Source organism: Aquarana catesbeiana, linkage group LG07 (genome assembly GCF_042186555.1).
Source record: "Aquarana catesbeiana isolate 2022-GZ linkage group LG07, ASM4218655v1, whole genome shotgun sequence".
NCBI lineage: Eukaryota > Metazoa > Chordata > Amphibia > Anura > Ranidae > Aquarana > Aquarana catesbeiana.
This window is the reverse complement of record NC_133330.1, coordinates 254179276-254194758: the sequence shown is the minus strand read 5'-3', so window position 1 is coordinate 254194758 and position 15483 is coordinate 254179276. Positions and strand designations below refer to the sequence as shown.

At 43.7% G+C, this 15483-nt stretch overlaps 1 protein-coding gene across 2 annotated transcripts in view; it reads right to left on the bottom strand.

The window, feature by feature from the left end:
* Positions 1–1812: 1812 nt before the first annotated feature.
* The window catches only part of ANKRD45 (ankyrin repeat domain 45), a 128526-nt gene continuing 114855 nt past the window's right edge, over positions 1813–15483 (bottom strand). For both annotated transcript variants that reach the window (XM_073593215.1, XM_073593216.1), the window contains exons 4-6: positions 6981–7075; positions 4378–4516; positions 1813–2101 (exon numbers count right to left, since the gene is read on the bottom strand). In XM_073593215.1, the coding sequence (XP_073449316.1) occupies positions 2073–2101; positions 4378–4516; positions 6981–7075 (263 nt within the window). In that variant the 3' untranslated portion in view covers positions 1813–2072. The remainder of the gene's footprint in view (positions 2102–4377; positions 4517–6980; positions 7076–15483) is intronic.

The following is a 15483-nucleotide window of genomic DNA, read 5'->3' as shown; positions in this document are numbered from 1 at the left end:
TGGAGACATCTGGAGCCAGTGGTCTGGCCTGATGTAAACATCGTGGAGGATCAGAGATAGTCTCTGCAGCGGAGCTGGAGCGTGCTGAAACTCGAAGTAGTGTCAAAGTAGTTGGGCACACAAAGTCAAAAAGTCCTGAGTGGATGTGGAGGACAGCAACTCAGTACCACCCAATGCATCGATAAAGACCCAATAACAATGGGGGTACCAGGTTCCAGATTATAAATGTCGGCTCCTACAGTGGATACTTGAGCAGATGTTCAAGAATCACCAGGGAAGTATGGACTGGGGTCACCTGTGACAGTGGAACTGTTCCCATGTGTCTTTGTGTAAATATGTTGCGGCTGCTTGGTGGTACAGCAACTAGGCCCAAAGTGTGCGGCAAGGCTTTGATTATTTACAAACCCAAGGCTACTGGTGCTGATGATTGTCAGATGGCTGGAGGCAGGCAGTGGTAAATGACCGGAGACTAGAGTTCCACTAGATTGCTTGTATGTAGGAACAGCAGCAGTGCAGCACTCCACCCAGCAAATGACATCAGCACTATCATAATTAGGGTTGACCCTTGCTGGGTGAACCGGCAGTGGCGATAATTTGAAAATGGCACCCAATGGTGCAGCTTATGAGATAGCCCCTAAATATTAAGATAGCTCCTAAATATTGACCTAAAATTCATGAATAAATTAGATTTTTTGCATCTTTTTTATTGGATATGTTTTATAGCAGAAAGTAAAAAATATTGTTTTTGTTTTCAAAATTGTGTCTTTTTTTTCTCTCTATAGTGCAAAAAATACAAACCGCAGGAGGTGATCAAATACCACCAAAAGAAAGCTCTATTTGTGTGAAAAAAAGACAAATTTTATTTGGGTACATCGTCGCATGACCGTGCAATTGTCAGTTAAAGTAACGCAGAACCATATTGCAAAAAATGGCCTGGTCATGAAGAGGGGTAAACCTACCAGAGGTCAAGTGGTTAATGGAGAAGGAATGCATGCAGAAAAAAAGGCTAGTACAAAAAACTTTCCGTGGCTGAGCTAGAGAAAAGACCTCCATCCTGCTAGGACAGTAGAAAAAAATCTGAGGCATGCTTGGTAGAGGAGGGGTTATACAGGTGGGCTGGTTTACCATTTTCCTGTTTGCTAGTGTCCAATCCTCTTGTTAGTAACAGTTTAACCCAACTGTATCTACCCTCAGTGAAAGGGAAAGAAATGTGCTTTTGGATGAAACGCGTCAAGCTTGCAGGTGATGTCACTTTGTCTGAAGCATCAGCACACATGAGCACTAAAAGACACAGGGACAGCTTAGGTGCACCTCAAACACTTTTCTATACACCACTTGCAGTTATCTGCAGAATATGTAGTTAAATGGGGTAATAGGAAGTGAATTGAAACATATAGTATATCAAGATAAGGCAAAAGCATTGAGAAAAGCTGGGTTTTCAGTTTTGCTTTGTGAAAAACAGCCTATTTTTTACAATTCTTCTGAATACCTTCAAGCTGAATTTTACACACAAAAGTGATCAAATCTGAGCATTTTCTTTTTAGTAACCCCAAAATCTTTAAATTAGTACCCTAAAAGCTTGCACAAAATTTGGAATCTATTGCTGGAATCACCCATGACAAGCTACTCGGAATTGCCTAAATTGGATGTTGATTCTCGACCCTTCACATATCCTTACTGCCTACCAGGGGTGCTTGTGACAGGGTGACAATGCAGGAGCACAACTGTGAGAGGGTTGTCACCCCATAACAGGAATTGCTTGAACAAGGATGTTCATGGCAGGGTCACCAGTATTTTAATAAAGGTGTCATATTTGAAACATTGAAAACATTTTTAATTAACATGTTAAAACTTATATGACATTTTAGTAATGGAGACTTACAATATTAGAATTTCTGTTATTTGTAAAGAAAACAAAACAAAAAAAAAAAAACATAGGTAGTAAGAGTGGTATAGGAGGTAAAATAAACAATTTTCTGTCTCCAAATACAAGAAGTATTTAGTAAATAAAAACCAAATAGCTCTAATAAAAATACATCTCAAAATAAAATTAAACTGGTGCTCAGCATTTATCAGCGTTTGAATTTTCCGGTTTCTGTACCTTTAAAGAAAAACAAACAATAATTATTTTAAATTGCTCCAGATATTAATAAAAAGAGTATGTAATTATTTTCTGTAATAGAAGCCTAAATTATTTTTCATGTACAGATTTTACTCAGTATAATAAAAGGGTTCCCATGTCTTTACTCATGGTTACTTTTTCAAAACTATTTTATGTTCAAATTAAATAAATAATTCCATATTCCAAAAGATTTTTATCTTATTTAGTTGTACGTTATAGACTTTGTTTTTGAATGCAGTTGTTTAATATGGGGATTGTTTCCATGTATGTTCCTAGAGTTGCTTTTTTAAAATGTATGATATAAACAATCCAGTATTCTAGAAAATTACAGTAACTGGTACTGTACATTTCAGATTTTGGGGTCTATTTATACATTTTTTAAAGTGATTGTAAAGTCTTGTTTTTTTTTCTATAAAAATAAGAAACCTATTATACTTACCTGCTCTGTTGTAGTGGATTTGCACAGAGCAGCCCAGATCCTCCTCTTCTCAGGACCCTCTTCTGTGCTCCTGGCCCCTCCTCTCGAGTGCCCCCACAGCAAGAGGGCTGGTCCCAAAAGTGTCAAAGTGTCCGATCTGTCCGCCGCAATGTCGCAGTCCCACTAAAAATCACTGATCACCGCCATTACTAGTAAAAATAATTTAAATAAAAATGCCATAAATATATCCCCTATTTTGTAGACGCTATAACTTTTGCGCAAACCAATCAATATACACTTATTGTGATTTTTTTTGTACCAAAAATATGTAGAATACATATTGGCCTAAACTGATGAAGAAATTTGTTTTTTTTTACATTTTTTGGGATATTTATTATAGCAAAAAGTAAAAAAATATTGTTTTTTTTTTTTTTTTAAATTGTTGATCTTTTTTTGTTTATAGCGCAAAAAAAAAAAAAAAAAAAGCTAAGGTGATCAAATACTACCAAAAGAAAGCTTTATTTGTGGGAAAAAAGGACATTCATTTTGTTTAGGTACAGCGTAGCACGACCACGCAATTGTCAGTTAAAACGTTGAAGTGCCGTATTGCAAAAAATGGCCTGGTCATTAAGGGGGTAAATCCTTCCAGTGCTGAAGTGGTTAACCACTTGCCGCCCGCCATATAGTAAAATGACGGCGGCAAAGTGGTTTCAATATCCTGACCGGACGTCATATGACGTGATCAGGATATTGAGCCACTGCGTGCCCCCGGGGGCTCGCATTGCGGCGATCGTTGTTGTGGTGTGTCAGTCTGACACACCGCAACTCCGATCTGGGTAAAGAGTCTCTGATGGAGACTTTTTTCCACGTGATCAGCCGTGTCCAATCACGGCTGATCACAATATAAATAGGAAGAGCCGGTGATCGGCTTTTCCTCACTCGCATCTGACAGATGCGAGTAGAGGAGAGCCGATTGGCTGCTCTCCTGACGGGGGGGTCTGTGCTGATTGTTTATCAGCACAGCCCGCCCAGGACTACCAGGGAAGCTGCCCAGGACCACCAGGATGGCCACCACACTGGACCACCAGGTATGCCCCCTAGACCCCCAAGGAAATACCAATATGTGCCCAGGCAGCTGCCAATCAGTGCCCACTCCAATGCCTACCACTGCCAGCGCCACCAGGGATGCCTATCAGTGCCGCGTATCAGTGCCCATCAGTGCCACGTATCAGTGCCCATCAGTGCTGTCTATCAGTGCCCAGCAGTGCCGCCTATCAGTGCTCAGCAGTGCCGTCTTTCAGTGCCCATCAGTGTCGCCTATCAGTGCCACCCATAAGTGCCCATCAGTGCCGCCTATCAATGCCCATCAGTGCTGCATATTAGTGCCACCCATCAGTGCCGCCTACCAGTGCCCATCAGTTCCGCATATCAGTGCCCATCGTCAGTGCCTGCTCATTGGTGCCACCTCACCGGCGCCGCCGTATCAGTGCCCATCAGTGAAAGAGAAAACTTACTTATTTACAAATTTTTTTAACAGAAACAAAAGTAAAACTTTTATTTTTTTCAAAATGTTCGGTCTTTTTTTATTTGTTTAGATGTTTGTAAAAAATAAAAACTGCAGAGGTGATCAAATACCACCAAAAGAAAGCTCTATTTGTGGGAACACAATGATAAAAATTTAGTTTGGGTACAGTGTAGCATGACTGCGCAATTGTCATTCAAACTGCAGCAGCGCTGAAAGCTGAAAATTGGTCTGGGCAAGAAGGTGTATAGGTGCCCTGTATTGAAGTGGTTAAACACAGCTGATTAAAAAAAAGAAAAAAAAAGAAATTCTTACGTGGTGTATTAAGTTTTGTGAAGACAGACTGCATGGTGCTTTCCAGTTGTAGCTTCTGGTCTATAAAGTCTTGTGTTGTTGCATTTTTGTTGTTCTCCAGCCATTCATTTTTGGCTTTACAAGCATTCATAGCTAAGTTCTGAAAGAAATAAACTAGATGTGTGTTACGTGTTCGCTATAAATGCAGATATCATCCTGCTAAAGCTGTACAAAGGGTGTCCCCATCACCCTTTTAGGGCTCATTCACAGTGATCTGCAGCCCAAACTGCACAGTGTTTTGGGTTGCAGAGCAGAGTGGCAGGGGGTGATGTTATGAGCATTTTATTGCGTGTAAAAAAAAGCAGGTAACTGCACCTAGTGTGAATGGGCCTCAAGCTTGCCAGCCCCCCCCCCCCCCAAGAAAAAAAAAATTTTTTGCTGACTATATTGAAAGAGTGCTATGGACACCCTTTGTACTGGTTGGTATAGCGACCCGTTCATGTGCACATTTACTTTTTTACTTGTATGTTTTATATATATATATATATATATATATATATATATATATATATATATATATATACACATGCAGTATATATACACAAGTACACCCCTCACATTTTTGTAAGTATTTTATTATATTTTCATGTGACAACATTGAAGAAATGACAATTTGCTATAATGTAAAGTAGTGAGTGTACAGCTTGTAAAACAGTGTAAATTTGCTGTCCCCTCAAAATAACTCAACACACAGCCATTAATGTCTAAACCGCTGGCAACAAAAGTGAGTACACCCCTAAGTGAAAATGTCCAAATTGGGCCTAATTAGCTATTTTCCCTCCCCGGTGTCATGTGACTTGTTAGTGTTACAAGGTGTGAATGGGGAGCAGGTGTGTTAAATTTGGTGTTCTCGATCTCACTCCCTCATACTGGTCACTGGAAGTTCAACATGGCACCTCATGGCAAAGAACTTTCTGGGGATCTGAAAAAAAGAATTGTTGATCTACATAAAGATGTCCTAGGCTATAAGAAGATTGCCAAGACCCTGAAACTGAGCTGCAGTGAAAATGTACAAATTGGGCCCAAAGTGTCAATATTTGGTGTGGCCACCATTATTTTCCATCATTGCCTTAACCCTCTTAGGCATGGAGTTCACCAGGTTGCCACTGGAGTCCTCTTCCACTCCTCCATGATGACCTTGCGCTCCTCCACCTTTCGTTTAAGGATGCTCCACACATGTTCAATTGGGTTTAGGTCTAGGGACATGCTTGGCCAATCCATCACCTTTACCCTCGGCTTCTTTAGCAAGGCAGTGGTCGTCTTGGAGGTGTGTTTGGGGTTATTATCATGTTGGAATACTGCCCTGCAGCCCAGTCTCTGAAGGGAGGGGATCACGCTCTGCTTCAGTATGTCACAGTACATGTTGGCATTCATGGTTCCCTCAATGAACTGTAGCTCTCCAGTGCTGGCAACACTCATTCAGCCCCAGACCATGACACTCCAACCACCATACTTGACTCTAGGCAAGACACACTTGTCTTTGTACTCCTCATCTGCTTGCTGCCACAAACGCTTGACACCATTTCAACCAAATAAGTTTATTTTGTTCTCATCAGACCATAGGACATGGTTCCAGTAATCCATGCCCTTAGTCTGCTTGTCTTCAGCAAACTGTTTGCGGGCATTCTTGTGCATCATCTTTAGAAGAGGCTTCCTTCTGGGACAACAGACATGCAGATCAATTTGATGCAGTGTGCGGCTTATGGTCTGAGCACTGACAGGCTGGCCCCCCACCCCTTCAACCTCTGCAGCAATGCTGGCAGCACTCATATGTCTATTTCCCAAAGACAACCTCTGTATATGAAGCTGAGCATGTGCAGTCAACGTCTTTGGTTGACCATGGCAAGGCCTGTTCTGAATGGAACCTGCCCTGTTAAACCTGTGTATGGCCTTGGCCACCGCGCTGCAGCTCAGTTTCAGGGTCTTGGCAATCTTCTTATAGCCTAGGGCATCTTTATGTAGATCAACAATTCTTTTTTTTCAGATCCCCAGAAAGTTCTTTGCCATGAGGTGCCATGTTGAACTTCCAGTGACCAGTATAAGAGAGTGAGACCAAGAACACCAAATTTAACACACCTGCTCCCCATTCACACCTGAGACCTTGTTACACTAACGAGTCACATGACACCGGGGAGGGAAAATGGCTAATTGGGCCCAATTTGGACATTTTCATTTAGGGGTGTACTCACTTTTGTTGCCAGCGGTTTAGACATTAATGGCTGTGTGTTGAGTTATTTTGAGGGGACAGCAAATTTACACTATTATACAAGCTGTAAACTCACTACTTTACATTGTAGTAAAGTGTCATTTCTTCAGTGTTGTCACATGAAAAGATAGACTAAAATATTTACAAAAATGTGAGGGGTGTGTGAGGTACTGTATATATTATATATATATCTTTGTCATAATAAACAATAACAAAGATAATGCAGAATAAACAGCCACTGAGCAGAATTGTAAAAATTGCTCTGGTCCAAAGCGGGTATACAGGGGTGAGCCAAAGTAGTTAAAGACTATGTTCAGTGATCTACTCTATATAAAACAGTATATTTCTGCTAATATACCTTATCATCTTTATGGAGTCTCCCTTGAACCTTTTCAGGGTCTGAGATGGTTTGCTGAATAAAACTTATGTAAGTCTTCAGAGCCAGCCTGGCTTCTGTAGAAATAAAACAAAATGTAGTAATACCAAATTGAAAGAGTATGAAAACCCTGTTTTATATGAATTCCCATTTGGTCTGTTAAATACACCACTGAAAGCATTCTGTTATATTTGTTCAAGTATGCAAAACAATAAAAACCTGTTGATTTTGCCAGAAATCTTGTGAACTGATATCTTCCTGTATACTCTGGGGTACAGGCAGCCCTCTTGTACTGGACACGGGCCCCATCAGGTCAGTAGGGGGGCCCAGGCCTACCAGTTACCACCTGTGGGTGGCCTCAGAGCAACATCATCAATAGAAATCAGGACCCACAGAGGCCCTGTGGACCAGAAAACTGCAGCAGAATGAGAAACTCCTTCCTCTGTCCTCCTGTTGTGGTTGTAGGGAATGCCAATTTAAATTCCAGCGCAGAACACCCACTTTCTGCTGATTGGAGGGGAAGAGAAGTTGGGTGGGGACAGCCCATTCAACACTTTCCAAGCAGAGGAAGTGAGTATGTCTGTTTGTGTGTCGGTTTTGTGTCTGTTTGTGTGTAGGTCTTGTGTCTATTTGTGAGTGAGTGTGTCTGTCTGTATAGGCTTGTTCACACCCTTATAGCATTATGTGGTCACAAAGCATGTTTGTTGTAGAGTCTGCAAGGTCCAGTTCACACTTGTATGTGCTGCGTTCTGCGGATAGGGCAGTCCATTTATTTCAATTGGCTGCCCTTCCCGAAATGCTGGGAAAGGTGTCCCAGACTCTTTTTGAAAATTGTGCCACAAAGAATCGCATGGTGCTGTGACACCATGCAGTTGTGTGTGCAAAAATGTGGGTGTTTTACATATGTGAGGGGGGTGCCATTTAGAATCACATGTGTTTGCTACAAAGCAGCGTGTTTCTCTCACACATCAAGAAAGCATACGATTGTCCGTGCGTCCCAGGCACCCAATAGTGTGAACTTAACCTGATTTGCAGGTGCTGCTTGCAGGCAGTCCTCTGAAGTCTAATATAACACACTGCTGCGGAACAGACTTTTTAATGAGAAACTTCATATATATATATACACACATATATACATACATTATATACATACAGCTCCCGGGATCACTAAATATCAGTGGCTGCAGTCTACCACAGATGTAATGTCCATATACTATCCATGTTCAGACGCAGTCCCCCACTCTCACAGCTCTCTCTGTTTTAATACATACTCAGAGAAGATACATTTATCTTCTTCCCACTGGCAGTAGCTCAGACACCTGATAAAGCAGAGGTAGCTGGACAAGTGATCTGCAGCCATGTGAAAGGCCCTTCACTGTCAAAATCAGTTTGTGGGCAGAGACTAATAGCATGCAGTTTCTACAAAGGACCCAGTTAGTTTTGGGTGCCCCTTACCTGATTGCTAATAGAGTACTGTACCCAGTGGGTAGGTGGGTTCAGGATCCATCCAACTGTTCTCCTGTGATACCAGAGCTACCCTGGACTCAGGGTCGGTGCAAGGGTTTTTGTCTACATAGCCAAAGATGCATTTTAGTGCCCCTACCCCATCCTGGTGCCCTAACGTGGCAGGCTAAGCCTTGTTACACACTAGACCTAGCCCAATTGTTCAAAATGACAAAGAGGGGACTAGGAAGCCACATCTTTGTCACAGAAGGAGACAAGATCTGTTAAGTCCCTGTTCACACCTGTGCAAATGTTGGATGATACACAATAAGATTTCCATTTGTTTAGATGGGGTCCCTTCACACTGTGCAACAATGTGCATCTCTGGCCCCATAGATTTCAATGGGAATGCATAAAAAAAACACATAAAAAAATGGATAAATAAAACACGTACAGACACATAATGTAAACCTAGCCTAGGTATGCATACAGGGGGTGAGCCTAGAACAATGTTATTCCAAATGGTAAGAAGGATATTAGAACAAAATAAAACTTATGTATACAGCAACCAGCCAGGCTTAAGGCTGGATTCACACCTATGCATTTTTAGTGCTTTTTGCATTTTGCAGATTTGCACTACAGTCCATTTAACATGGTTTCCTATGGAACACGTTCTGTAGTGCAAATCTGCAAAATGCAAAAAGCACTAAAACTGCATAGGTGTGAATCCAGCCTAAGACCCCTTTCCAACTGATGTGCTTTTGCTGTGCTGGAACACATCTTTCCAGCATGACAAAAATGCATTCAGATTATTTCCCTTTAAATCCTATATGACATTTCACATAAATGTGCTGCGGTTTGAAAGGCCCTGCCTGCTGCATCTTTGGTGCACTTTTAAAAAGCGCACCAAAGATGCACTTTACATTGAAGTCAATGGGAAACATATCAAAAATGCACCCACGGTGTGTTTTTAGATGTGTTTTTGGGGTCACATAGCAAAAATATGCTGGTTGTTAAGGAGCAGGTACCCACTCGGCATCCTTAACAAACATTGAATAGCTTCCTTAACAATCAGTGGATATCTAAACAATGCCCCCCCCCCCCATGGTGGTCACAATTATCTTCCTGTACCAATTCAGCCACCCTCCTCTCCTCTCCTTGCATTCTAGGAGCTGATCCTCCAGGCCATCCTGCCCACTATCTCTTTGCCTCCTCCCTGCTCCAGTGGTGGCATCACAAGGGGGGTTGGAGTAGTGATGGGTCAATGGGACCTAATCGTCAAAAATCAAAAGTGCCCATTTTGATGGCTTATATGCAAGTAATTGGGCATACAATGGTTATAAGGGTCTGGATCCTGCCCTGTATCAATAAAAAAAAAAGTTTGTAAAAAACGTCATTTTTAAATGAGCAATGATTTTTTTATTTTTAAATTAAAAGCATACAAATGAAAAATTCCTTCCAATATAGTGCCTGGGGGGTCCCCTTAGTCTACCTGTAAAGTGGCAGATCTGTACCATGTCTAGAATCTGCTGCAGCAATAATTGTATTTATAAAGCCCAAAAAAATTACCTGCAAGCTGCTAACAGCTGGGGAGCCAGTGTGTATGATGAGGCTACAATGTAGTGCACTGGGAACAAGATTAGAGATTTTTTGGATACATTCTGGTGTCACTTTGACTTTGTATAGAAGTAACGTAAAAATTGGTCTTTGGGAAAGAATGGAATGGGGAGACATGATTGAAACCTTTAAATAGATCAAGGGGGTGAATAAAGTTCAGGAAGGTGGTCTTTTCAATATGATACCAAAATCAAGAACTCGGGGATATGACTAGGGATGGGCCGAACGGACCCCTGTTTGGTTCGCACTAGAACTTTAGAACACCGCAAGAGTTGGTGTCACTTTGACTTTGTATTGAAGTAACGAGTGCATAAAAATTGGTCTTTGGGTGTCGGTGGCGCCTTCCCACTGTAACCCTATAGAGGTAATCTTGATGAAAGCAAGCATTGGCCTAGCTGTAAAAAATTGCAATGATATGCACCTGTCAAACAGGTGCAGAAAAATCGGTCTTTGGGTGTCGGTGGCGCCTTCCCACCATAACACTATAGCGGTACTCTTGATGAAAGCAAGAATTGGCCTAACTACTCTTTGGGTGTCGGGGGCGCCTTCCCACCGTAAACCTATAGAGGTGCTCTTGATAAAGGCAAAAAAAATTGCAATAATATGCACCTGTCAAACAGGTGCTGATAAATTGGTCTTTGGATGTTAATTGTGCCCATGAAACCTATACCAAAAACATTCTTCCAGATGAAATGTTTTAACACCCTCAAAGCTAGGCAGCCTCGAAGTTCTGCAGAGATTCCACATCCCAAAAAGAATTAATCAGTGACATCGGCATCAGGGGCTTCACAGCTGGTATTCCAGGACTGATTCATTTTTATAAAAGTGAAAAGGTCCGCGGAGTCTGTGGACAGACGCGTTCTATGATCACTAACGAAAACCTCCTGCAGCACTGAATGCCCGTTCTGATAGCACTCTGGATACAGCGCAGCCCATCAAATCAATAGAATACTGGGAAAGTTCTTGCCAGTGGTCTATTCTCATGACCCAGTAAGTCAGTGGATCGTCAGCTGGAAAGCTCTCCATCTCTGTTTTGGCCCAGAGGTAATTGTCCACCATGTGATGCAGACGCTGCCGATGGCATGTGGAAGCTGACAGCCCTGGGCGGCGAGGACTAAAAAAATTCCGAAATGCCTCACTTAGGCGGAAGTCTTCTCCAATGCTGCTCTCTTGACCAACAGAAGATTGAAAACAACATTTTCTATGACACTGTAACCTACTGCAGTCAGGAAAAACATTCAATAAAATCCTCTTTAACGTGTCCTCAAGAGATTTTATCTTCTGCACTCTCTGCAGGGACGGGATGAGTTCACAGACCTTCGCCTTATAACGGTGGTCAAGGAGGGTTGCCAACTGGTAATCATCCTTCTCTTTTATGCCACGTATTCTTGGGTCCTTTCGCAGGCTTTGAAGCATGAGGTTGCCCATGCACCTCAAATTTGCTGAGGCTTCAGAAGCAGACTCCTCGGGGTCACTCAGGATGACAGCATCTGGAACTTCCTCCTCCCAGCCACGTACTACTCCCAAGGGTCCTGGGGTTGGAAAGCCATCGCTTACAGATTGATGCATGTCTTCCTCTTCTTCGAAGCCTATGAAAGTGCCAGAATCCTCCTCCTCCTCCCCTCTCTCCTCCTGTGTGTTCTGTGACATAGGAATGATGGTGTCTGGATAAAGTGGGCCTTGAGAGGAAAGGAAGTCCTCCTCTTCCCCCTGCTGCTCTGCCTCCAGTGCCCTGTCCATAATGCCACGCAGAGTCTGCTCCAGCAGGAACACAACAGGGATTGTGTCACTGATGCATGCACTGTCACGGCTCACCATCCTTGTAGCCACCTCAAATGGTGACAATACAGTGCATGCATCCTTAATGATCAGCCATCGGCGTGGGGGAAAAAAAGCTGAGGCGGCCTGAGCCTGTCGTCGTGCCGTATCTGCACAGGTACTCATTGATGGCCCTCTGCTGCGTGTATAGCCGCTGTAGCATTGACAAAGTCAAGTTCCACCTGGTGGGCACGTCACAAATCAGGTGGTTTACAGGCAAGTGATTTCCTGCTGAATTTCAGCCAACCAAGCACTGGCTGTGTATGACCACCTGAAATGACTACAGATTCTTCTGGCCAGATTTAGCACATCTTGCAACCCTGGGTACATATTTAGGAAACGCTGTACCACCAAATTAAGGACGTGTGCCAGGCATGGCACATGTGTCAACTTTCCCTAAGGGCGGACAGGAGGTTTGAGCCATTGTCGCACACCACCATTCCTAGCTCCAGCTGGCGTGGTGTGAACCACCTCTGGGTCTATCCCTGTAGAGCTACAAGAATCTCTGCTCCAGTGTGGTTCCTGTCCTCTAAGCACCAGCTGAAGTACTGCATGGCACCTTTTAGCCTGACTCTGGGAATAGCCCTTTGAACGCTCAGGGGGTACCTGATGTTCATAGGACAATTCTGCAGAGGAGGGCATGGAGGTGGTGCAGGAGGAGGAGGAGGGGGCAGAGCTCACACATCTGGCATCATCACTACCAGCTGTATGGAGACGTGGGGGCACAACAAGCTGGAGCACTGAGCCCTGTCCTGCATCCTTTCGAGTTGCAAGCAGCATTACTCAGTGTGCTGTGAACAAAATATATCGTCCCTGCTCATGCTTGCTGAACCACGTGTCAGCACTAAGGTGGATTTTACGGCTGACTGCCTTGCCCAACAATGCCAGAACATTCCCTTCCACGTGATGATAGAGAGATGGAACGGCCTTACGTGAAAAGTAGTAGCGACTGGGAACCTGCCATTGTGCACATTGTGCAAATTCACGGAAGAGGGCAGAATCCACCAGGCTGAAAGGCAGAAGTTGGAGAGCCAACAGCTTTGACAAGCTTGCATTTAGACGCTGGGCATGTGGGTGGCAGGGACTGTATTTTTTTCCCTCTGCAGCAGATGGGGCAGAGAAATTTGCCAGCTACAGTCTACAGCTGGTGGTGTGCTGCTGGCAGATGTGCTGCTAGGACCTGGAACAAACTGTGCTATACCATCATCCCTGTCAGTGGAGGCTGCTGAGAGGTAATGACTTGGTATAGCTGGGGCAGACTGAAGTGGGTAAGGAGGAGGGACAGATTTGTGCCCCTTTTGTGTGGCTTTTAGGTGCTCTTGCCAAAGGGCTGAGTGGTTGGACGTTAAATGCCTTGTTAAGCATGTGGTACCCAAATGGCTGGTGTTTTTGCCACGTTTAATGACACAGTTTGCAGATAGCAACAGTGCGATCTTCTGCAGATGTGCTGAAAAAGGCCCAGACAGCTGAGCTTTGGGGATTGGCCCGGGAGATAACAGCTGCAGAATGTGATGGAATAGGGTGGCTGCTCTCTACTCTTTCTTGATGTTGGCCTTCTTGGGGTTGTTACCCTCACCTTCAATTTCCTCCTCTGCTCTATCTGGCACCCAAGTCGCATCAGTGACCTCACCATCATCATCCCCATCTCCTCCATCATCGCCATTACCACTGGAGACAACTTGCCAATACGCTGCGGCTGGGGGAACATGAATGCCAATTTGTCTACCAGTGTTCTCTCTTCTCTCTAGGCTCATGTTCCTGTCATCCTCAACCTCAGAACCAACATCTGAATCCAGTAATGGCTGGGCATCATCACGGAGCAAGTGGCTGATGCTGTGGTCAAATAACTCAGCTGACTCCTCCATGGCTGATGTTGGGGCTATGGCAGGAATAGATGTGGACAAGGAGACAGGTTTATCCACTCTGGCAACTGCAAGGGACTGCACACTTGTCTCTGCTTGCGTGACAGAGGATGAGGAGGATGAGCAAGGTTTATTTAGCCAGTCTACCACCTCCTCTGCATGCTGTGGCTGGATAGCACGGGCAAACTCACTAAACAGAGGAAATGATGCCCTGCCTGAGGACTGACCACCACATCCACCTTTGCCTGTGGACACATTTGTTACCCCCTTACAATACCAAGGGAACATCTGCCTCTCCTTGTTGTCCTCCCAAACAATAATGGGAGGGAGGGGGAGGTGCTTATAAGCAAATTTAAAAAAGAAGTGGGAATCTGTACGTAGATGCACTTTAATCAATGTAAAGTGGTGTTTGATGCACTGTAATTTGAGTACTCACACTACACAGACACACTCCACGGATACACTATAATATACTGCAATATAATGCAGCAAACGTACAGTGATGCACAGAACTTTATGGAATTAAACTTGCAGTAATGCACACAGAAGTAAATGACGTTAAACTTGCAGTAACGCACACAGAACTATATGGCATTAAACTGGCAGTAACGCACACAAAACTAGATGGCGTTAAACTGGCAGTAACACACACAGAAGTAAATGGCATTAAACTTGCAGTAACTTACAAAACTATATGGCGTTAAACTGATAGTAATGCACACAGAATTATATGGCGTTAAACTGGCAGTAACACACACAGAAGTAAATGGCGGTAAACTGGCAGTAACGCACACAGAAGTAAATGGCGTTAAACTGGCAGTAACGCAATCAAATAGACGGTGTTCAACTGTCACTACACCGAAGCTTTTTGAACTGTCCCTACTCTAGCTATACACTAATGTTAAGATTACTGACACAGTCTCACTACACTACACTGAAACTATCTGAGCTGTCCCTACTCTAGCTGCACACTATGCAAAACTGAATGATGGTCCTCCTCACTACACTCGCACTATCCTTAGACTGATACAAAACTAATATTCTACACTGACAATTGAAGCAAAATAGCACAGTATAGCACACTAACTAATAGCACTGAACAGAGCCCTGTTCTATCTCTCTCCATGCCGAAATCACACTGAAACTGGTTGCCATTGAAAGAATACTTTTATACTGTGGGGCAGGAATGAGCCATGATTGGATAAAGTCATGATGACAGTGTCCAATCATGACTCTGACAGTGCTCTGTGCCCTGATTGGCTGAAACTTTCACTGCTTCAGCCAATCAGGGCTTGCTATGCACTGTTCAGCGCCGCAATGCATTGTGGTCGGTTTGCCGAACGTCCGAACAACGAAAGTTTGGCCCGAACTTATGCTCGGGCTGAACCGTTCACCCATCCCTAATGCTGACCACTGAGGGGGTACAGGGGAAGACATTATCACTGGTTGTTAAGGATGCCAGTGGGTTCTGGCTCCTTAAAGGAGTTGTAATAGGCAGAAGGTTTTTTTTATCTTAATGCATTAAGATAAAAAACCTTCTGTGTGTAGTAGCCTCCCCAGCACCCCCAATTACTTACCTGAGCCCCATCTCTCTCCAGCGATGTCCACAAGTGTCTAAGCCACCCGGGACAGTCCTCCTGTTTGGCTGAGACAGAGCAGTGGTGCTATTGGCTCCCGCGGCTGTCAATCAAAGTCAGACAGCCACTCAGGGGAGAGAGGGGGCAGGGCCTAGTTGAGGCTCTGTA